The 22,450-nt window shown below is 33.9% G+C and overlaps 1 protein-coding gene across 2 annotated transcripts in view; it reads right to left on the bottom strand.

The window, feature by feature from the left end:
* Positions 1-2,945: 2,945 nt before the first annotated feature.
* RBBP7 (RB binding protein 7, chromatin remodeling factor) overlaps positions 2,946-22,450 on the bottom strand; it is a 135,373-nt gene continuing 115,868 nt past the window's right edge. For both annotated transcript variants that reach the window (XM_074192362.1, XM_074192363.1), the window contains 10 exons: positions 19,385-19,530; positions 13,361-13,534; positions 11,930-12,045; positions 9,158-9,318; positions 8,362-8,488; positions 8,185-8,262; positions 6,676-6,752; positions 5,280-5,337; positions 4,217-4,327; positions 2,946-3,057 (listed from right to left, as the gene is read on the bottom strand). In XM_074192362.1, coding sequence (XP_074048463.1) covers positions 2,989-3,057; positions 4,217-4,327; positions 5,280-5,337; positions 6,676-6,752; positions 8,185-8,262; positions 8,362-8,488; positions 9,158-9,318; positions 11,930-12,045; positions 13,361-13,534; positions 19,385-19,530 — 1,117 coding nt within the window. In that variant the 3' untranslated portion in view covers positions 2,946-2,988. The remainder of the gene's footprint in view (positions 3,058-4,216; positions 4,328-5,279; positions 5,338-6,675; positions 6,753-8,184; positions 8,263-8,361; positions 8,489-9,157; positions 9,319-11,929; positions 12,046-13,360; positions 13,535-19,384; positions 19,531-22,450) is intronic.

The following is a 22,450-nucleotide window of genomic DNA, read 5'->3' as shown; positions in this document are numbered from 1 at the left end:
ACATCAGGCAGTATGCCTAGGGACCTTACTTATTTTTCCATTTCAGTTGCTTTCATCCTAAAAGAATACAAAAAAAGGTAATATTTTCTGGTACTTAGGTTTTTCTTTGCACTTGAAGAGGAATTTCTAAACCAAGCACATAACTCTTGATTCTCTTTGTCTAAATAATCTCTTTTGTCACAATACATTCTTTGCCTCAATGTTCAGACTGCACTGATAGGTTTTTACTTTTATGTAAAATTTCTTTGTAAAGTTTTAAATGTTAGCTCACACCACTGAAGAAAATTCTTCTTAAACTTCAAACCTTAACTGAGGCCAGCACAAAAGAACTCTGTTTTGTGCAGGTGAGAAATGTTCCTTTGAGTCAATTTTGTTTAGGTTATCTATCACAGTTGAGATTTTAAGCTTATGTGGGAACAAGAAGGTAGACAGATAAAAGCAGAGTTGGCAGCTAGCCTCTAAAAATGCTAATCATGTTAAAAATCAAATGACAAGGCAGGATACAAATAGATTCTCATGTGAAATTATAAAATGGCTTGACCAGCGTGTTATGATGAGGTAATTTTGACTAGTTGGTTTTAAATGGCACTGAGCTAGTAGACTTGTTTTCTGAAGGGTAAGTGCAGATTCATTTATCAGAATAGCCTACCTTTAAATTAGGACAAATTCTTAAATATCTTTACAATGGAAGATGTAGCTCAAACATTTCATAAGCTAATTGTTCTATCTTCCATAAATTTCTAACATGGTGCTTGCTTTGCATGTGGAAGATGTTTTGGATCCCGTTGCACATTTTTAAAGGGCTTTAAAAAGCAAATGGTTAACATAAACAGTACTTTCCTGCTGTTTTCACTTTAACTTTCTGTGTTATCTAGATGTTATAATAAAGGACCAGTAGAGCTATTTTTGAGAACATTGGATTCCCTTTGAATGGGTTTTATTCCTTCTTCAGTCCTATAAAAGAAATAAATAGGCCTGCTTACTTAACTAGTCTCTTCTCTAATATGATTTGGACTTTGCTTTAGTCTTTGCAGTGACTGCCAGGAAGGTCCCCTAGTCCATGTTATTATTCAGTTCATTTAAATTGCATTTCTTGCACTACCATTGAATCAAGGTATGGTATCTATGATAATGGCCTCTAAAACTTGGACCATTTCATCATTAGACCACAGAAGTATGTTTTCTAATTTGAGAGAAGCATTTTTTGTGTGTGTATGCAAACTGTCCTTTTACTACACTTACACCTGGTTGTTGCAGTTCAATTCTCAGGTGTTGCAGAAAATCTACCTCTTTCAGACTGTAGATGGAAATAACTGTGAAAAAAAAAAGTAATGCAGAAATTTAGTTTGTGCTAAACACTGCTTTATTTTTACAACCCATATCTGCTTTCATGAGGAAAAGAATTGATTAATGAACAGGCAGGCTTGTTTTCAAAGACATTTTGTAGAGATTTTTCACTAATGTGAATCTGATTTTATCTACTCAATTCTGTATAGATTAAGTAAATATGTATGCTTAATTTAATAGACTCTTGTGTTTTCTTTATCTTTAGAGCAAAGTATTTGTCAAATCTAAAATTTTAAAGTAAACAACGCAGTACATACACACTCACTGCTCAACAATATTGTAACCTTCAGTCCTTCAGAAGACAATAGTTGTAGGAAGGAATTCTGGAGGAAGCTTTTAAGATTTTTTTTAAAATAAGTTCTAGACAAGGTGTTAGAAATAAGGTAAAGATTAAATCACTGTTGTTGCTCAGCTGCTAGTTCATGGTTGTTTCTAAAAATAAAAATGCTTGTGCCAAGAGTCTTTCTCTTTTCTTTATGGATAGAATTAGAATGGTCCCTAAAATCCACCCTAGATGGGAAACATGAAACTTTTTCTAGTATTCTTCTAGAAAACTACTAATAGCTTTCTAATCTTTAGCAATGTTTTGGTAAAGTTCTTTTGAACTTTGCTCTGTTACTCAGTTGCCTAAGAAGTATATTAAATAGAACTAAACATAACTGAACTATATTATGTAGCAGCTGCTTCACCTTTTTTACATTTCTGTGTTCTTAAAACATGTTTGAAGATGTCTTGGGGAGATGCTAGCTTTAGTGATTTTTTTTCACTCTGGGATCTCAAAGCAAGTGAATTCAAAAACAAGGCATTTGTTTTTGATGGAGTGGTAAATAGTTTAGGGGGTGGGAAAGCTGGGGAGGGCACAACTTTCTATGACCATTTAAGTCTTAATTGAGACTTGTGAACTTGAAATCTCTACTAATCTCAAAACTCTTATCCATCCCTATGAAAGTTAGGTTAAATGTAGTTAAATAAATGTGACATTAGAACCACATTTCAAATCATAAGCCTCAGATGACATCAACTTCAGGAGTGTGTGCAAGAATTTTAAGCTTGTAGTGCCTTTATGGCCATCTGCCATATTGGTATATTCACTCAAAAAATTTCAGTATATAAAGGATTTTTAATTTTTGTGCCAACATTTGGAGAAAAAAATTTTAAATACATAACCATATTGAACTTGTTTCACATTCTGTGTGGTATAAATAATAAAACAAAGCAGTTTTTTCCAAAAGATTTATTTATGCAAAGCCAATCAAATGTTTTGAAAAAAAGTAAAAAGCTGTTTTGCATATGGGAGAAAGGGTATACTGGAAAAAAATGAATAAGTGGGTACCCTGCAACTTAATGTTTCAAACAGACATGCTGCTTTTTAGTAACATTCCTGTTTTCCCAAATAGCAAAATGTTGTACAGTATGTAATAGCTCACTTCAAAAGTGCTGAAATAATCAGGGATAAGGAATGCTTATAATTCAACTATACAAGCTTTTTTTTTGCATTTGAGAAATAAAGCATCCATGTAGCATTACATTCATTAAAAGATATTTTGAATGTATAGTAGTCAAAAACCCCAAAGATAATTTAAATGAATGTTAACCACTTCACAAATATCCAGCAATCTTTATTTCATGTTAGACAAGGTTTTAGGATCCTTGACCTTCCAGTTCTGATGCTGCTATATCTGGTTCTTCATCATTGTAAATATTTTCAGCCTGGGAAATAATAAAATTAAGTTTACACATAGAACTTGGCACAAATCATCTAAAATCAGAATTATATTAGCAGGAATTAAGTGTTATTAACAATGACTTTTCACCAAGAGCATCTAAAATAAAGGATTTTAGAAAATAAATGGTAGAAAATAAATGGTTTAAAAAATACGATTTTTTGGGAAGATATTTTTTTAAGGTTCTTGCAAGGCAAATGCAAACTAGTTTGCCCAAGGCCACACAGCTAGGTAATTAAGTGTCTGAGACCCAGGTACTCCTGACTCCAGGGCCGGTGCTTTATCCACTACGCCACCTAGCTGCCCCGAAATGATCACAAATAAAAGAAATCTGGCCTCAAGTCTCTGAAGGTATATTGTTTTTGAGTCTTGCCCCACAGTTCTTTCAAGGCAAATGTTAGAAGGAATTTTTTTCAGGAGTTCTCCATACTACTGAAATCATCTGTGATATGTATAATTTAAATCTGAATACTTCTTCCTTCCTCCCCCCACTTTTCATGAAGTACTTAAGAAATGAAATACTAAATTTAGAAAAATACCTTCTAAAAATTCTGTGACTTATTCTACTTTTTTCTGAAAAGCATTCTAAACACCAGATAAGTCTCGTGTGAATGGCAGGCAGCTCAGAAGCTATTTATTAGTGATTATATGCCAGTTGTAAGCTGTAACCAGCAATTTGTACAAATGAGGGACCAAAGTGTCAGAAATGAAATGAGAAGTGTTAGAGTATCACAGCAGGCTCAAGATGGGAATGTGATCAGAATTCAAAAGATCACAATCTAGGATTGTAAGGATGAGACTAGAGTCTACAAATATCGTTAAATGGAAATTTCTTAAAAGATATTTGCACTACATAATGAAAACGTTCCAAATCACAAGTAGTAAAAGAAAATGCCCATCACTTTGATCACAGGGACAGGCAAGTAGAGGGAAGAAAGTAGGTAAAGAAAAAACAAAATTTAAGAATTCACATAGACAAAGTTAAAATCAGCTATTTTCTGTTAACAGCATTCACAAATTTTAAAGCACTCACATAAATGTAGCCCCCAAATGGTTTAGGTGACTAATATATTTAAAATCATTATTCTTTTTTGATGCAGTTAAGATTCCCAGATAGAAAATTTTATTTTTATAGCAATACTCACCATTTGCCATATCTGCATGATGTTATCTTCAGAAACAGAACAAATAACCCAAGGCTCATTGGGGTTCCAACTAAAATCTGATATCTTGGCAGTGTGTCCTCCATGAATAAACTGTCAGTTAAAAAAAAGGGTTGATATGACATGAGTTGCTTTCTTGTAGCATGTTGGACGATTTACCCCGAGACATTTACCTCAAGTGATTTTGTTCTAGGTCAAAGTTATCATTCCTCTCCAATTTAAAAACTATCAGGAAATATTGTTTGAAAATCCCAGAGCAATATTACATCAGCTGTGTTATTTAGAGGTTCCTCAAAGATGCAGGCTATTTTCCCCTCAACATTGAGACATTGACATGTGACATATACATAAAGGAAGTGAGAAATATGTTGCAAGGGACTAAAAGATTAACAAATTGCATAGATAATAAATGCTATAACTTTGAAAGGAAAAATCATTGCAGGCTGGCAAGGTCTGGGAATCTTTATTCCTTGAGAACAGAATTGAATTAAGTCTTGAAGGATAGGTAAGATTTAACTAGACTGAAGCAAACTGAGGCTGGGGAGAAATGGCCCAAACTCAAGTACAGATGTATCCTTGGTAAGGGCCTTGCATTAATAAGTGTTTATCTAAGTCTGAGAATGGAGAGGGGCATCCAAGGAAGTTCATTGAAGGATCACCAAATAAAAAGGTTGGAAAACACAAAAATTCAGAATACTGAATTTCAAAGTCAAGTAAGAGAATTTACTTACACTAACCCAGGGTTATTATGAGGATCAAATAAAATATAATTAAGCCTAAAATACTATTTATAACTTCTTTACCAAGTATAATCAGAAATAAAGAGAAACACCACAAAATTTTAAGTGTAAATGATTCCATTACACGTAACTGTCAGGGACAACACAGCTCTTTTATTAAGTGAGGCATCTATCATAACTGCAAATCAATGACTAGGGTAACAAATTGTAACAAACTACAAGGACTTTCCAAATTTTCCTGCCCTGGAATTTAAATGTGATCTATATAAAGATACTAAGTTCATTAAAGCAAGCTAAAGACCTACCAGAAGTTCTGGAGGTCCATCTTCAGCATCTTCAGCTGACTGTTCTTCTCCAATTTTACTGAAAGAAAAGAAATTCTTGTAATCTGAATTAATGCAAAAGGAAAGCTATTAATTGCCACCACAGAACGCATTTTATTAAAAAAATATGGTGGTTTAAAAAACCATCTTTCTATCTTCTAAAGCAATGAACACCATGCCTTGCACCTACAAGCAAGCAAACCGAATTAATTTCCCATAGCTTGTATTAGTACCTGGAAGAAAACCATTCTTACCATTAATAATGGTATAGGGAATGGAGGGAAATGGAGGCGAAAACTCATTTTAAGAAGTCCCAGTGGCATTTTAAAGATGTAAACAGCGTACCTCAAATCCCACAAGAGATATCAAAACCTGTGTATAGTTCTACTCCATTCTATGAATAGTGTGAACAAGAGTGTGACAGCAGTTCAGTGTAAAAGAGAAAGTATTAGATTTTCAGATTTAAACTCTAGTTCTGAATCTCTTCCTCCAAAGTTCTCTGATTTAACTACCTCAACTCAATCATCTCCATGGTGCCTGATCTGCTTTTATAAAGCTACAAAAATATAGGTGAAATTTTTGTAGAAAACTACTGTTTTCCTGTTTATGTGACTTCTAGGAAATCAAATGTCCATGAGGAAGCCATATTCCATGCTACCTTGGTTTCCGCCCACCAAGCCAATGGAAAGCCATACAATTAAGTCTTTCAGTGGTAGTATGAATACAAAGCTCTTAGGGAGGAGGAAGGAACTGGAAGGAAGTTATAATATTTAGATATGAGAAAAAATTAGGCCACAAAGAAAACTAGAAAATTTAATGCTATAATTATGAATAGTCACATAAGCTACTTTGAGGCTCAAATTATATCAATATCCATTTCAAAGCTTTTGTTGTTGATCAGTCGACTTTTAAAAAAGTTTTTTGCAAGGCAAAGGGATTAAGTGACTTGCCCAAGGTCACACAGATAGGTAATTAAGTGACAGAGGCCAAATTTGAACTTAAGTCCTCCAGACTCTAGGGCTGGTGCTCTATCCACTGAGCCACCTACTTTCCCCTGTCAACTCTTTTTTAACCCCATTGGCAAAGATATTTTAAAAGTCGTTTATCATGTCTTCTTGTTCATTTTAAAGATAAGGGAACTAAGATCAACAGGGTTAAATGACTTGCCCAGAGGTTAAGGGCTGAAATTGGGATGGAGGTTATATAATCAGAAATAAGGTGAAAACAAATAACATTAAAAGGTGAATTTAAAAATAAAGTGAATACATTAAAAGATTAGAAAGTTAAATAAAAAGGCAGTAAAACTGAAAAAGCAGAAAAAAAACTACCTGTTTTAAGACAGTTCTCAAATTTTGTCACCAGAATACAAGCTTATTACCTTAAGTCCCATACATTAAGGCGTCGATCGGTACCACTTGAAGCCAAGATTGTTTCATTATGTGGAGACCAGTGAACCTAGCAATAGTTTGAAAAATGAATAGCAATTAAAAAATTTCTAACTAAAGAATATTTATTACATGTTCTATGGAATGCCTAGTTCTCAAATTGAAAAATGAGCTGCATTTAGAAAGTTGCTAAGTCTACTATTTGGATAGACACAATATAGATGAACTTAATATAGTAATAAATCTTTTCTTTTCCTTTTTAGGTTTTTGCAAGGCAATGGGGTTAAGTTTAAGTGGCTTGCCCAAGGCCACACAGCTAGGTAATTATTAAGTTTCTGAGGCCCAATTAGAACTCAGGTCCTTCTGACTCTCCACTGTGCCACTTAGCTGCCCCTAAATATCCTTCTGATTTATCCTGGAGGATTTATTTTTACCTGAGAAGTAATTAGCTAAAAGAAGTTCATTTGGGGAATTTTAGGCATGACAAAAGAGGATATCTGGGGAGATAAAAAACACAGACACACAATGGCTTTCTGTTTTTCTTCCCAAAAACCTGACCCCAGAACAGCTTCCCTAAGCCATTCTTTGTCATTTCTTCCTCTACTTCTTCCCTTGGGACCCTCTTCAAAGTTCCCAATATGCCTCCACTGGTTCCTTAGGTCACATCCGACAGCAGAGAAGGGCAGGATCTATCCTACTCCCAGTCTGTTGCCATATACCTAGTGCTTTTCAGTGCCTGGCAAGCTGTAAGCTCTTAAAAGTTTGCTGTTGAGGATGATTTTGGTCATTTTTCTACATATGCAAGTTACTGACAGCTAATAAGTGCCTATTTATATTTATAAGTGCCATTCATATTTAACTTAAAGGTCAGAAAGACTTTGAAAATAAAATCTCCCCATTTAGAGATTTAAATTATTCTCCAAAATTCCAACACAGCCAAAATCAATAAATTGTCATAAAAAATTCCACTAAGATAAAATTAGTGTAATATGAACAAAACTGAAGAGATTATAAAAAGTTACTGGGTTTATTTTTCTCTTTATTGTAAAATTAATTACAACTAGGGTGGCTAGGTGGCACAGTGGATAAAGCACCGGCCCTGGAGTCAGGAGTACCTGGGTTCAAATCCGGTCTCAGACACTTATTAACTAGCTGTGTGGCCTTGGGCAAGCCACTTAACCTCATTGCCTTGCAAAAAAAAAAAAATTACAACTTAAGACAGAAAACTCTTCCAGTTCTTGAATCACCACCTGAAAATCCTATTACTAGAATTTCTTAATCACCACAAATCACACATTTAATCCATTCTAGTAAAATCTGATCTAAAAATCATATTAAGCAAACTACCGAATATGTGAACCCAGCATCAGAGCCAGTTCCAAGTAAATTCAAGTATTACCAAGAACAGAGAGAAAATTAAAGAATTTTATAAGTTGTTCAATCTAATGTCCATGCAACAGGTTAGGAAAATAGTTAAAGCACATTCATCATGCTTCACACACCTGGAAGATTTCATCTTTATGAGATTCAAAGGAGTGGAGTTTTAATTTTAGATTACGAAGATCCCACAATGCTACAGTCTGAAGAGAAGAAAATGGGAAAATAATTTTAAGTTTTTGGAAAAAATACTAAAATAAAATATTTTAACAATATTTCCATATCCACAAAAAATTTAGAACCTTATCAGCTGAGCCAGTTGCTAAAATGAATTCACTGTATGGATTAAATGATAGACAGTTGACCTCAGCTGTATGGGCATCTACAGAGTGACTTGGCTTGGATGTTGTATTGGACCTGGTATCCCAGCTAGAATAAGAAAAAAAAAGTGAAAGAGTATATATATATAATATAATATATATATATAATACCTACACACACACACACACACACACACACACACACACACACACACACCCCTCAAGAGCATAAATGACATACTTCTACTAGCAAAAATCATTTCCATTTTAACACAGATGATTTTATGCCAGTTCTTGGCAAATATAATCCTAGCTGTCATTATCTTAAATGAAGCCATTCAACACATATCATAGAGTGTATACTTTATCTCTAGGACATAACAATGAAAATTATAAAGAAATATCATAAGACCTATTCCTGACAACTGTAAATTCTACTTTGGTAAGTAAAATGAACTTTTCGGCTTAAGTCTTTTATGATCTCTTTAGTTAGTTGCCCCCCTCTTATAGTTTTGACTTCACTCAAAAGCACATAGGGTCACAGGTTTAGTTAAGCTGGAAGGAAATCTGCTTAGTTTAAAGGATTTAATATTACCTTTTCATTACACACACGGAAATTAAAATTTACAAAAGTTAGAGACTTGGCCAAATTCAAATATATGGCAAGTAGCAGTCTTGGGATTTGAATAGAATTGAGATATTTAGCTACAATCCAAAAGTTCAATATTACTTATCAATTAAAAAAACAAATAAAAAATAAACACTCTTTCCACCTTACATCATAAGTTTCTGGTCATCAGCAACAGATCCAAACAATGATTCATGCAGTAGATGCCATGCCACATCTTCTACAACAGCAGAATGACCAGTAAAGATTGCTTTGGCATCAACAATTTTGCCTTCCTTTGGGCCTGCATTTATATCCCATAAACAGACAGTCTGTAAATAAAAAAATTCATTCACAAGAAATGAGTAAAAATACCCTTGAGGAATAAAACTATTCTAAAAGAAATATTGTACAACTGAGATCTGAAAGGAGAGAAAATTTGAGAGGAAATAAGAGATTGCTTGCCAGGCACAACAACTCTAGGAAGGCCTAGTGGTGAGAAACAGAATGTTGAATTCAAAGCATGCCAAATAGCCCTATTTAACTAACCGAGAAAGGTATATTGAAGCCAGACTGTAGAGAGCTTTAAATGCTGTTATGTATTTTATAGAGGTAAAAGGGAACCATTTAAGATTTCTAGAATGGTTTTTTTTTTTAGGTTTTATTTTTGCAATGCAAATGGGATTAAGTGGCTTGCCCAAGGCCACACAGCTAGATAATTAAGTGTCTGAGACAGTGCTTTATCCACTAGGCCACCTAGCCACCCCAGATTTCTAGAATGTTAAACTCAAGAGAGTTCCTAGTGCAAGACCTGGGATATGTCAATAATCTGGAACAAAGTTACAAAATACTTTTTTAAATGTTACAAAAGTATGGTTATAATGTGTCAATGATATTACAAAGTGACACCAAATCATTTTGTACAATTTACAAATTTATTTGCTCAGAGGTAAAGATACGTCTTTGTGAAAGTAATTAAGGAGAAGGGGAGGAATGAAGAAAAGAGAGTTAAAGGCTTCATTAGATGAAGCAGCATTTGGGCTAACCTCAGAAGGAAGAGTGGGATTGTTAAGGGGAAGATGAATAAAAATACAGAAATCAGAAACTGCAATATCTAAGACCAGCAAGAAGTACAATGTTGCTGAATTATCAGGTATGGTAAGGGGAAGAGTGAATAGGCTTAAAAAAGTAGTCTGGTGCCAAATAACATCAAGGTACTGAAGATCTGACCCTTTTCAATAGGTAATATGAAAACAGTTTTAAAGTGGGAGGATTTGACTGAATCAGAAGATTACTCTGACAGCAGTAGGGACTGAAGTGAGGCTGAGAGACCTAAGATGCAAAGTGGATTTTCTGAGAACATATATATTAAGAATCTTGCAAAAAGATTGAGTTTACTTCTGGAGGCAAAGGTTCTGTTTGAAAAACCAATAAAAAATTTTAATACAAGCTGTTTTGCTTCCATTTATAAACATTACGGGGCAAATGGTACTTGTGAAGATCAAATGAGTTAACACATGCCAAAGCATACTGTTAACCTAGAAGTAGTATATAAACCTAGAAATAGTATATAAATGTTAGCTATTATTATTAAACAAATAACTGTGGATTCTTAACCTGGGGTCCATGGACAGATTTCAGGAGACCTGTAAACCTGGATGGGGGACCAAGTTCAGCTTTATTTCAGTATAATTGTGTAATTTTTATAAATTTTATGCACTTAAATAAATCTGGGAAGAGATAAATAGGATTCATCAGATGGCCAGAAGGTTTAGAAATTCTTTGGCTAGAGGATCCATTGAAAAGAAAATAGTGTTTCAGTATTTTATTTCTTTTTCAAACTTATGTGACAATTCAGCCTGTTATCTCCCAACCCACATTGGAAGGTGGGATATATAGTGTTATTTTAATCCACTGGCTAATTAAGTGGACAAAAGAATAAAAAAAATAATTGTTTTGGGTTATTTTACAGAACTTACATTAGGAATTATTTACTACTACTACTACTACTACTACTACAACTACTGCTAGTGATAACTAACATTTACATAGCATTTAAAGTTTACAAAAGTCTTGTTTTTGTTTTGTTTTGTTTTTTAGGTTTTTTGCAAGGCAAATGGGGTTAAGTGGCTTGCCCAAGGCCACAGAGCTAGGTAATTATTAAGTGTCTGAGACCTGATTTGAACCCAGGTACTCCTAACTCCAAGGCCGGTGCTTTATCCACTACGCCACCTAGCCGCACCAAAAGTTTACAAAAGTCTTAACATGTATTTATTATCTCATTTGATCCTCACAATATCTGAGAGGAGGGTGTTATTATTCTCATTTTACAGATTAGGAAACTGAGTCTGAGAGATTAAGCAATTTGTTTAGGGTCACCCAGCTGGTACACATTTCAGGCAGAATGTGAACTAATAAGGTCTTCTGTACTCCAAAACTTGTATTTTAACCACTTGTTTACTATTTCAAGTCATACATGATACGCTCACAAAAAAAAAAGCTGGAAGGACTTGATAAATAATCTAATGCTTAAAAACTAATTAAAAACCATCATGAATCAACTCAAATATTTTCTTAAAATACTTTGGATCCTCAAGTTCATAATTTAAGTGACTTTAAAAAATAGCCATTTTTCCTGAAGCATCATCAGGAGCAGGAAATCCCCATACACCAAGTACTTTCAGAATCAGGTGACTGGTTGGTTGGTTTTGCCAAACTGCTTTTTTATTCTTGGGTATAAGGAATGGCACACTAGGTAGGGGAATGGGAAAGGAGATTTCAGCATTAACATGATATTTAAAATAAGGTCATCAATGAAAATCTTTAAGAATACATTCCTAAAAAATCATTTATATGTTTCCTATGTTGACTGTAGTATAAAATTATCCATAATACTTAAGGCAATCAATTGAACATTAAGATTATGAAGAACAAATTTCTCACATGGTCATCAGATGCACTTAGGAGATGTCCACTCAAGTTAGAATTCCAGGAAAGACCATAACCTTCCTTTTGATGACCTCTTAACCTAAGATCAGGATTACATTCTCCACTTGGGTCTTAAAAAACAAAAACAAAAATAAAAGTTAAATTGAACTTGTTACATAATTATGTGAGAATAATGACTTTAAATTCAAGATTTCTTACTAGCATAAAAAAAAAGTTGCATCTGGCTTTAATAAGGACCATGTATAATTCTTGTTTTAATACCTAGGGGGAAAACTACTGAATAAGAAAGACACATTCTGAACTGACTTTAATACAGGTTTGTCCTCCTAAAATAAAATTTCTTTGAAATGAAATTAAATGAAAAACCAAACCATCAACAAAAACCAGATAGACAATCAGATTTAAGGGAAAATTATAACTTATACATGGATGTAATATGTTTTGACAGGGTTGATCTCACTCTTCCTCCCACTTAACTCTTAAAAAACTTAATATAAGTTTTGTAGACCTCCCATATGGAATTTTTAGATTTTGGAGATTTTAGAGATTATTTAGTCTGATATTCTTTCCAATTCAAGGGATACCAGATGCAAAATTCTTGTCAAGATGACCTCTACTCTATGCTTGCAGTCAGTGATCAGTAAAGTCATTACTTCACAGAGAAGAATATTCATCTCTGAACAACTCATTGCTAGAAAACTCTTGCTTATGTTAAAAAAAAAAGAAATCTTTCTTTTGTCTGAGCACTAGCCTATTAAAACAAAACTTAAAAAAACTGAAGATCCAGTTTGGACCCTGCCACTAAATTACTGTGTGACTAAAGGAAATTCAGTTCAATTTCCAGGGCAAGTATTCTTATTCTACAAAGGAAGGGGCTGAACAAAATGATCTTTTTTTTTGTCCCTTCTAGACCTAAAATTCTGTGAATTCTGAGTCTGCCCCTTCTGTCCAATCTCCTTGGAGCTAAAAGTCTCCAGTACTTTCAGGCATTCCTTCTACATCCTTTGTGTTCTTTCAACATCTTTGATCATCCACCTCTGGAATTCTGAGTCTGCCCCTTCTGCCCAATCTCCTTGGAGCTAAAAGTCTCCAGTACTTTCAGGCATTCCTTCTACATCCTTTGTGTTCTTTCAACATCTTTGATCATCCACCTCTGGGTCACTCTAGTTTACAGACACAAACCCCCAAGTGCTATTTGGGTGGCACAGAGTAATAAGCTTTTATCTTTTAAAAGTATTATTTCCTATAATTTCATAACTCAATAGTGTTTATTTGAAAAAAAAAAGGTTTGTCCCATTCTCCCTTTTACTCAACTTCTAGAAATGCTATTTTGAATTTTCTTTTAACAGTAAAAAATCCATCATTTAAAGTGAAATAAAAAAAAAAGAAACCCAACAAAGTAGAAACTTAACAATCATTACTTACCTGGCTTTGAGGGGTGTTTTGTATAATCAAAAACCAGTACATCAGAAGATGGTGTTTTGGTAGCAATAATACAAGGGTTCTGTGGCATGTAACGTGCACGATTTACTTCTCCTTCATGATTTATTTTTATTTCAGTTTCAATTTTTCCAGTTACAGATCCAAAGCCCCCAAATTCTAATATAATAGGAAAAATATACTGAGAATTAATAGTTGAAAACTAATTAGACAACCAACAGATTTTAACATGAGTTACTCAACGTGATCACATAAACTAGTACAAACCCAGGACATGTGACTGGCACATTTCAAAAATAAAGCTTTAATTTAGATCTACTTTAAACTTTATCTAGTTTCAGAGCCCAAAATTACTTTAACTGCTTAGCATTAAATATCACTGAAGGATACTTTATTCAAGACTGCTTTAAGTATTTTATTCTCACCACGAAAGAATTGCCTGCTGGGAAGACAGAAGCAAATAACAAATAAGTTTCAAGTCTGTGGGACATTTACATCAATTAGGCTTCTTCCTAGATCCATTCTTAAATCCAGTTAGGATTCAGTTCTGTTCCCTGGAATTATCTGTTTCTGTAATTTGCTCAGAATGTCTAAAGTAAAGGAAAGCAACACATAGTTTAAAAATGCACTAAAAATTTTGTTAAAAAAAATTTTTTTTCATGTATTCTGAGAAACAACTAGTAGGTCCCAGAGACTAACAATTTAGAAAGTTAAGTTGGGAAGTTTTCAAGAATAAAATTTTTGAATGCAGATCAAAGATAATTACTTTTTGTGTTTTTTCTCACATAACTAAAATGAAAATGTTTTACATGACTGACTGAACATGTATAACCTATATCAAAATCACTTACCTTCTCAATGAGGGGAATGGAGGGAGGGAATCTGGAACTCAAAATTTTTTACAAAACAATTTTAAATTGTTTTTACATGTATTTAGAAAAAGAGATTTTATTTTATTTTTTAAAAATCAGAGGAAAATGTTGAATCATTCTTTAAGAACAGTAGCAGGAAAGGCAGCTAGGTGGCAAATCCAGCCTCAGACACTCAATTACCTAGCTGTGCGACCTTGGACAAGTCACTTAACCCCACTGGCCTTGCAAAAACAAACAAAAAGAATAGTAGCAGGAGTGCTACAGCTAAAAATCAGTTGATCTGATGAACAGAGATGAGGGCTAGAACTATATTTTGGGGGTAGATGATGTTAGCACCCAACTGAAGAATAGATTATTTTGTTTTCCCTGACAAAAATTGTAAAGGACAGAATGAAAATAGCTAAAAAAGAGTTGAGGCATTGCAGGAGACTATCTATCTGACCAGCTGCTTTTGAAGAGTTTATATCATCAAATCCAATTAATTACATTCCAGGGTAATAAAAGAACTAACAAATATGCTGGCAGTCATTTTCAAAGGGTTTAGGAGAATACAGAAGAAGTACTGAAGGGCTAGAGAAGGGGAAAAAATGAAGCCTGCAAACTAAAGAATAACAAACATGACTAATTACTGGCATAATTCAACAACGGTTAGTAAACATCTGAAATAAAAAAAGAATGTAATGAAAAACGCTATCCACTTTTAAAGAAAAATTCTGATAAAAGTATGCATACAGATCAAAGTATAATATTTTTCAATTTCCTTATTTTTGTGTTTTATTTTACATCATGACCAATATGCAAATATTTTGCATGATTTGCACATGTAGATACTATTTCAAATTGCCTATTGTATCAGGGAAGGGAGAGAAGGAGGAAAAGAATTTGAAACTCAAAATTTTAAAAACAAATACTAAATTTTGTTTTTACAAACTGGAAAAATTATTTTCTTAAAAATTAAAAAAGAATGTGGTTAACCAAGAAGCAGAACAACTTCAGTAAGAACAGGATGACTTCTGTGTCCTGGTCAGTTAACACTTGGAATATTATGCTGCTCTTGTCCTTTGTTCTCAAAGAAGACCATGACATCAAGTAAATGATGTCATGACTTGCATGAAATTTGGATTAAAGTGAGCAGTACTTTGCAAAGATACAATTCTCACTATTTCTTCTAGAATCACCTGAACCCAGTGGTCTGTTATAGTAGGAACAGAATGACTGGTACTGGTCTAGATAGAAGGTCCAAAGTTTTGACGAGAGGAGGTATAGGAATGACTAGAATGTAGGCAGCATGGTATGGAGATAGTTAGAAAGCAAAGGTCATAAAATTTAGGAAGTCGGATGTAACATTAGTATAGATGAAATCCCCTAATATAAGGATGCGAGTTAAGCAAGAGGAAAACAGGAGCAGTAGTTAAACTCCTTAACAAACAAGTTTCAAGTCTGTGGGACATTTACAACAATTCGGCTTCTGCCTAGATCCATTCTTAAATCCAGTTAGGATTCAGTTCTGTTCCCTGGAATTATAGATGATCTAGTTGCTTATAAGTGCCAAGACTAAAAATAGGAGGCTGTTTCTGTTACTTTACCAGAATGTCTGAGAATGAAAGCATCTTAGCAGTCATCTAGTATTATTTTTTGTATTAGAATACTCTCTTACAAAAGATTTGAGTTTCCACCTAGCCTCTGATTGGACACTTCTTTTTTTAAAATTATTTTTAAGTTTATTTGGTTTTTTTGTGCAAGGCAAATGGGGTTAAGTGGCTTGCCCAAGACCACACAGCTAGGCAATTATTAGTTGTTTAAGGCCGGATTTGAACTCAGGTACTCCTGACTCCAGGGCTGGTGCTCTATCCGCTGCGCCACCTAGCCGCCCCTGACTGGACACTTCTAATGAAATTCCAATTTACTTCTGGATGCTGTTCATGGTCAGGAAGCTTAAATTGGCTGCTCTGCAACATCCACCCATTGCTCCCATTTCTACCCTCTGAAAGACAAGTCTGATCCCTGTTCCATAGGATGAATCTTTAATTATTTGAAGATAGTTTAATGATGACCTTTCTCCCATTTTCATTCCCCAAGTCTGCTGCCCAAGTAAAACACCCTCAACATGACCCCAGGTCTTCATTATCATGGCCACCTATCTCAGAATGCTCTCTAGTTTATCACTGTCCTTCCCAATATACACTGCTCAAATGTGGTCTGAACAGGGAAGAGTAAAATGATACTATCACCTCCTTGGGTCTCTCTTAATTCAACCCACAACTACATTAACTTTTTGGGCCACCAAACCACAAACTTCCAATCTTTTTAGCATCAAATTCTGTCAAGCCATGCCCTCCCCCATCTTCTGTCTGCCAAATTATATAAGTTAAATATGCGTGTACACACACACACACACACACACACACACACACATTAACTTTAAGTCTGCATTTCTCAAAATTTAACCTAATCAAATTCAGCTCAATTTCAATTGCTGTGATATTTTTAGAACTGAGCTCAGTTCCTGGCTCAAATACTTGCTGGGTACAGGATTTCGACAAGTCCTTACTCTTCTCCATTTTGGTTTCTTTAGTTGTAAAAGGGGAATGCTACTTTTGGCTTCTATCCAACAAGGTTGTTTTTGATAAAAGTGCTATTTAAAGTACTATAGAGGTTGTCCCAAAAGTTGTATTACAGCTGTACACTAATTAAAATTTAAATTGCACTACAGCTTTTGGGACATCCTGTACAAATCCAAGCTAAAAACATTATTTACATCTATGTTTTCATCCTTATGCCTCTACTAAAAATCAGTTCTCATCCTCTAGCAAATAAGGTCTTATACAAGGTGTTTCAAACCAGGATCTTATAATCAACCTTATTTCACCTCTACTTTACTTCTTGGATTCAGCCATCCCCAGTTAAACTTCTCTCTGCCCTCACTGATCATTCAGTGTCTCTTTATTAACCCAGACCTTTAGTCATTCTCTGACTATAATGGACTTTCTAACCAATTATGCCATGTTGATTGTTCTCACTACCATTTAGAATCAAGATGTCTTTCTTAATCCCCTCCTTCTCCAAGTTATTATACTTCTCAATCTTTGTGTAAATATTATCTTCCCCCCCAATTATGACATATCTATGAAGATTAATCTATCATTTCCTTGTTCTCTCTACCACAGCACTATTTGATCCCTCTGCTCAAACGTGTAAATTTACCTCTCTCTGAACTCTGGACAGAAAATCTTCACTCTCATGAAAAGATAAAAGTCAGATTTTGGTTTTTCTGATTTTTTTCTCCTGCTCCTTTCTCTAACTTCTCTTTTTATTTCTAATAGTACTGAAAACTCTCAAAGTAATTTGTTTTATGAAAATTACTCTTCCTAATCTGTGCTCACTAACCTTTCTAGTCTCTGAAATCAGAAAATAATTAATTACTTTAACAAATTTTAGCACTTAGGAATGTACTGTCTTGCAACATTCATTACTTATTTCATGCATCAGTTCATTGAAGTCAGGAATCGTTTTTATTTCAAATTGATTAGGATATATAACACTCTTTCCCCAAAACTTATGTTTATATGTATTTAAATAGACAGAAAGAGTGAAAGCAAGAGAGTAAGAAGCTTATGAGGTCACTTAATTTAAAACTAGAGAAAAGATTTAAATTGAATATTTAAAAACTTGCAACGAGCATATTTTTACTATCGTAAAGTATTTTTTTCCAAACAGATCACATATTATTGTCAAAGCTTGGGTTCAAACTAATATACTGCTTCTTTTTCATCCTCTAGAGCATCCTGACATAGTGATACTTGCCTAATTCATTTGCTCTAATACTTGTTGTAATGATAGAGTCCCAAATAGGAAGAGGGATTATTATATGTACAACAGATTCTTCCTCTATGTGTACATATTTTGGGACTCTACAACTTTTGCTGGAAGAGCAAACTTCAACATCTGAAGTATAATTTGGTTTGAAGTCTCTCTTCTTGCAGTACAAACATAGTGGAATCAGGAGATCTTTATAGGGAATATCTATTATTTGAATGGCATCAAAGAAAATACTTGCTATATGCTTAAGGATAATTACAAACTGATACACAGAAACAGCAATATAAAAATATAAAGAATCATTTATTGTAACCATCTTTAACTGGGTCTACTACAAGGTTTTTTTTTTATCTATCCAAAGTACAAAGAACATAATTTACCTCCTTATTTCAATCTATATACCTTCATAATTTTGCCAGGTTGCAATACCTTGCTATTCTCCAAAGCTACTGTGGTTTATAGCTACTGATTTAGTATTGTACACTTGTACTCATTTATGTTTGCTTGGAATTTTGCCATGTCCTTGGAACTATCAGTTTTTTGGTTATAGAACCTGACTAAAGTATCTTCAGAAGAAACAGAAACCAACGTGAGTTGATAAAAAAGATAAAACCAAGAGTGTGATTATAGTGTGTACAGAGATCACCTTCAAATTAGACTTAGGGGGAAAAGTATAGGCCAAATTTGGACCAATAACAGTATGGTAAATTTCTTTTCATTAAGGTGACATACTTCCAAGTTAGGGATCATATTATCTTTCTAATGACCTAGAATATTCTCTATAATTCTAATTTTCCCCTCCAGTAAGAGCTTTTTTCCTTAGCTCACCAAGAACCAGTGGATTTCCAAACGTTTTACCAGCAGAGTTCAGGTCCAATACCTACTAACAAAAACCAGATTCTTAATGTGATCTCAATCTCACACTGCTAAAAGAAAGTGATTAGAAGTTACAGACCAACTAAGGGAAAATCACAAATAATTTCTTTCCTAGTACCTGATTAACTTTAAGAAAATTCACAAAGGTCTCAGTGACAGGGTTGCCATTTCTTGAATAGTTAAATTATTTTTACTAACTTAGTAACAAAATAGATGACTACAAACATAAAATTTAGTACGATTTTACTTGGAAACACAAGAGAACCTGCCCATAATTAATATTATTTTAATTCAGAAGATATAGCTCCCTGAGCATGAAAAGTTGTATTAAATTATCACATCATTATCACATTCAGTTTTATTTTTATCAAACCCAAGAGCAGGTGCTACGGAAGTTTACAATCCCTTTAATACTTCTGATAACAGTTTAGAGGATACATACCTCCCTTCTCACTATCATAATGGGAAGCATCAAACTGTGCATCATCATTAGGAATCTGTACTCGTGCAACCACTAAATGGTTCTGCTCATCAGAAGTGTGAGTCCCCAGCACTAGCCAATGAAGAGCATAATCTTTTCCTTCTGGTCTGTTTAAAAAGAGCAAAGTAAAAAATCACATAAATTCTATAGTAAACATCCACCTGGTGAAATGAAATCTAGCCCTAAAAAAAGGGGGAGATAAAATCCATACAAGTATTTTCAATTTCTTTGTCTAAACCTCAAGAAAGTGTTTTACCTATATCTGCAGGACTTCCTTTCCCTTCCAGAGAACAAGATCATAAAGAAGCCCTCATGATCCATTTAAAGATTAGTAAGAAACCTAAAAAAATCAAAGGAAGCTGACCTAGAGATGAGAAAGTCCTGTAGTGATGTGGATATGAAAATACTGGTCAAAGGTTTTATATTACCTAAAGCATCTTGAAGATACAGCTAAGCACAGGTTTCACTTAAAAGCATTTGCTAATGGTTGAATAAGGTACTAGTACGTAATGGTATCTGTCTTTTATCTTTTACAGATTTTACTTATTTTGAGTTTTACAATTTTCCCCCTAATCTTACTTCTCTTCCCCCACCCCCCACAGAAGGCAATTTGCCTGTCTTTACATTGTTTTCATGGTATACACTGATCCAAATTGAATGTGATGAGAGAAAAATCATATCCTTATGGAAGAAACAAAGTATAAGAGATAGCAATATCAGACAATAAAATATCAATTTTTTTTCGAAATTAAATGTAACAGCCCTTGGCCTTTGTTCAAACTCCACAGTTCTTTCTCTGAATACAGATGATATTATCCATAGCAGACAGCCCCAAATTGTTCCTGATTGTTGCACTGATGGAATGAGCAACTCCATCAAGGTTGATCATCCCCACCCCACCCCCATGTTGCTGTTAGGGTGTACATGCTTTTCTGGTTTTGCTCATCTCACACAGCATCAGTTCTTGCAAATCCCTCCAGGCTTCCCTGAATTCCCATCCCTCCTGGTTTCTAATAGAACAAGAGTGTTCCATGACATATACCACAGTGTGCTAAGCCCTTCCCCAATTGAAGGACATTTACTTGATTTCCAATTCTTTGCCAATGGTATCTTTTTTTAAGAAGAAAATTTCTAACTTTATATATTAGCAATGTTTGTCCAACTGTATTACCTAAAGTGATGCTAAGATTCCAAAGAAAATTAGCTAATCTGCACCTCTTCCTGAAATTGTGCCAGCCTATCAATCACTTATGTTCAGTAAGATACATCAAGTATCCTGATAAGGAAAAAAAATGCAAAGATATATAGTGAGCTCAATTATTTTGTGTTTCAAATCAGACACAGCAACTAGTATCTTCCTAAATGATAACTAAACTAAAAATGATTCATAAGATAATACCTTTGGTCCAACTTTGGGTAAATGAATATATTCCAACCTCCCATGTTTATAAGGTTGAGAGGAAATTAAAAGATAATGACTTCAAAGAGTTAAAGACAATGTGTAAAAAGGTAGTAATTATGAGACATATGCCATTTAGGTAGTTGTTCCTTTACACTACTATACATATGAACTTTCTTGGCCAACTAATATCTAACTTTTCTCAAATATCGAGTCTAACCAAATACAATACAGGCCTGACAAGTAAAAGGAATAATTTTTACTTCCTCAAAGTCATTTCCTCTTGGCTTTTTTGTAACTATTCATTAAGGGAGGTGGTTGAACACTGGGCTTTATAGATTTTTTTTTCAAATGTTGCATAAAATATTGAAATATTCGAAGTTCTGATAAATTTTCTTTTTTTTTTTTAAAGAAGCAATATTGACACTAAAGACATCATAGTTCTTTTACTTAGGAAGTTGTCTGAACATAGGATAGAGATAGAGATAGAGAGATAGATAGAGAGAGAGAGAGAAGAGAGAGAGAGAGAGAGTGAGTTAAAGATTAGCTCTATGATTGAGTTCATTGCTGAAGAAAGCTGCCAGTGAGAAACTTCTAAGTCAGGCAACAGCTTCTTTGCAATTTGTACTCTTAACCACATTATATATTAAAGTTTTACAAAAATTATGTTAGAAAAATGTCTTTGGTACAACAAGCTTAAGCAATCCAAAGTTCTAAAAAAATTGAAGACATATAGAACTATGAAATAGATGATTTAATTTAAAAGTGAATATAAAGAAGCCCTGTAGGACAGCTAACAGAATGCTGGTTTTTCAAATCATAAGTCTTGAGTTCAGATCCTACCTTTCATGATTACCTAGCTATGTGACCTAGAGAAATAGCTTAATTTTTATGTGCTTCTGGCAACTCCCTATGGCTTAGGATATGTGCTTGTGCTAAAAGGAAAAAGGTCCCCACACTAAAAAAACCTCCAGAAGTTATTAACAGTATGTTACTATTATTATTATTATATTTTCAATTATTATTATTATAATAATTATAAACAGGTTAAAGAGTGATGTCAAGAAGAAAAAAGTAAAGTTCCAAAAGTTTACTTCTCAAAACAATCTAGTTTTCCCCCATCCCAAATCCAATGCCTCCATTCAACTGTTAAGAAAAATCTACTAGTGACAGTTCATGAAGCAGGTTTTCTAGAGGATAAAGATAAGCATAAAATTATATTAAAATATAATTGATAACCCATTAAAAGGCATGATAAGAAATAAAAGTATCTATCATTATTCAATGATTTCCAAAAATTGATTTAAAAAGCTGATTCCATTTCCCATTTTAATGGAGAACAGGACAGATAATCTTCAGAATGCATACAGTACTTTCCTGTCTGAATGCAGATCACCCTGATGTTTTGGGAATTTATAAGACTTAAATAAAAAATGAAGATGCCATAAAGGTTCAAACTAGAAGGAATGTGCTCATCATTCACTGATGCACTATTCTTCTCTGCTCCCACCTCCAACTGATACAGCTTACAAAATTAATCAAAAAGCATTTTCCTAAGTGAAGTAAACTTTCTGGCGAATACCTTCCATGAAGAGGGTATTGAGAAACAAGTAACAGTTTTTGTTTTA

This window comes from Macrotis lagotis, chromosome 6, assembly GCF_037893015.1.
Source record: "Macrotis lagotis isolate mMagLag1 chromosome 6, bilby.v1.9.chrom.fasta, whole genome shotgun sequence".
Taxonomy (NCBI): Eukaryota; Metazoa; Chordata; class Mammalia; order Peramelemorphia; family Peramelidae; genus Macrotis; species Macrotis lagotis.
The sequence above is the reverse complement of the archived record's forward strand: the minus strand, read 5'-3'. Positions and strand labels throughout refer to the sequence as shown.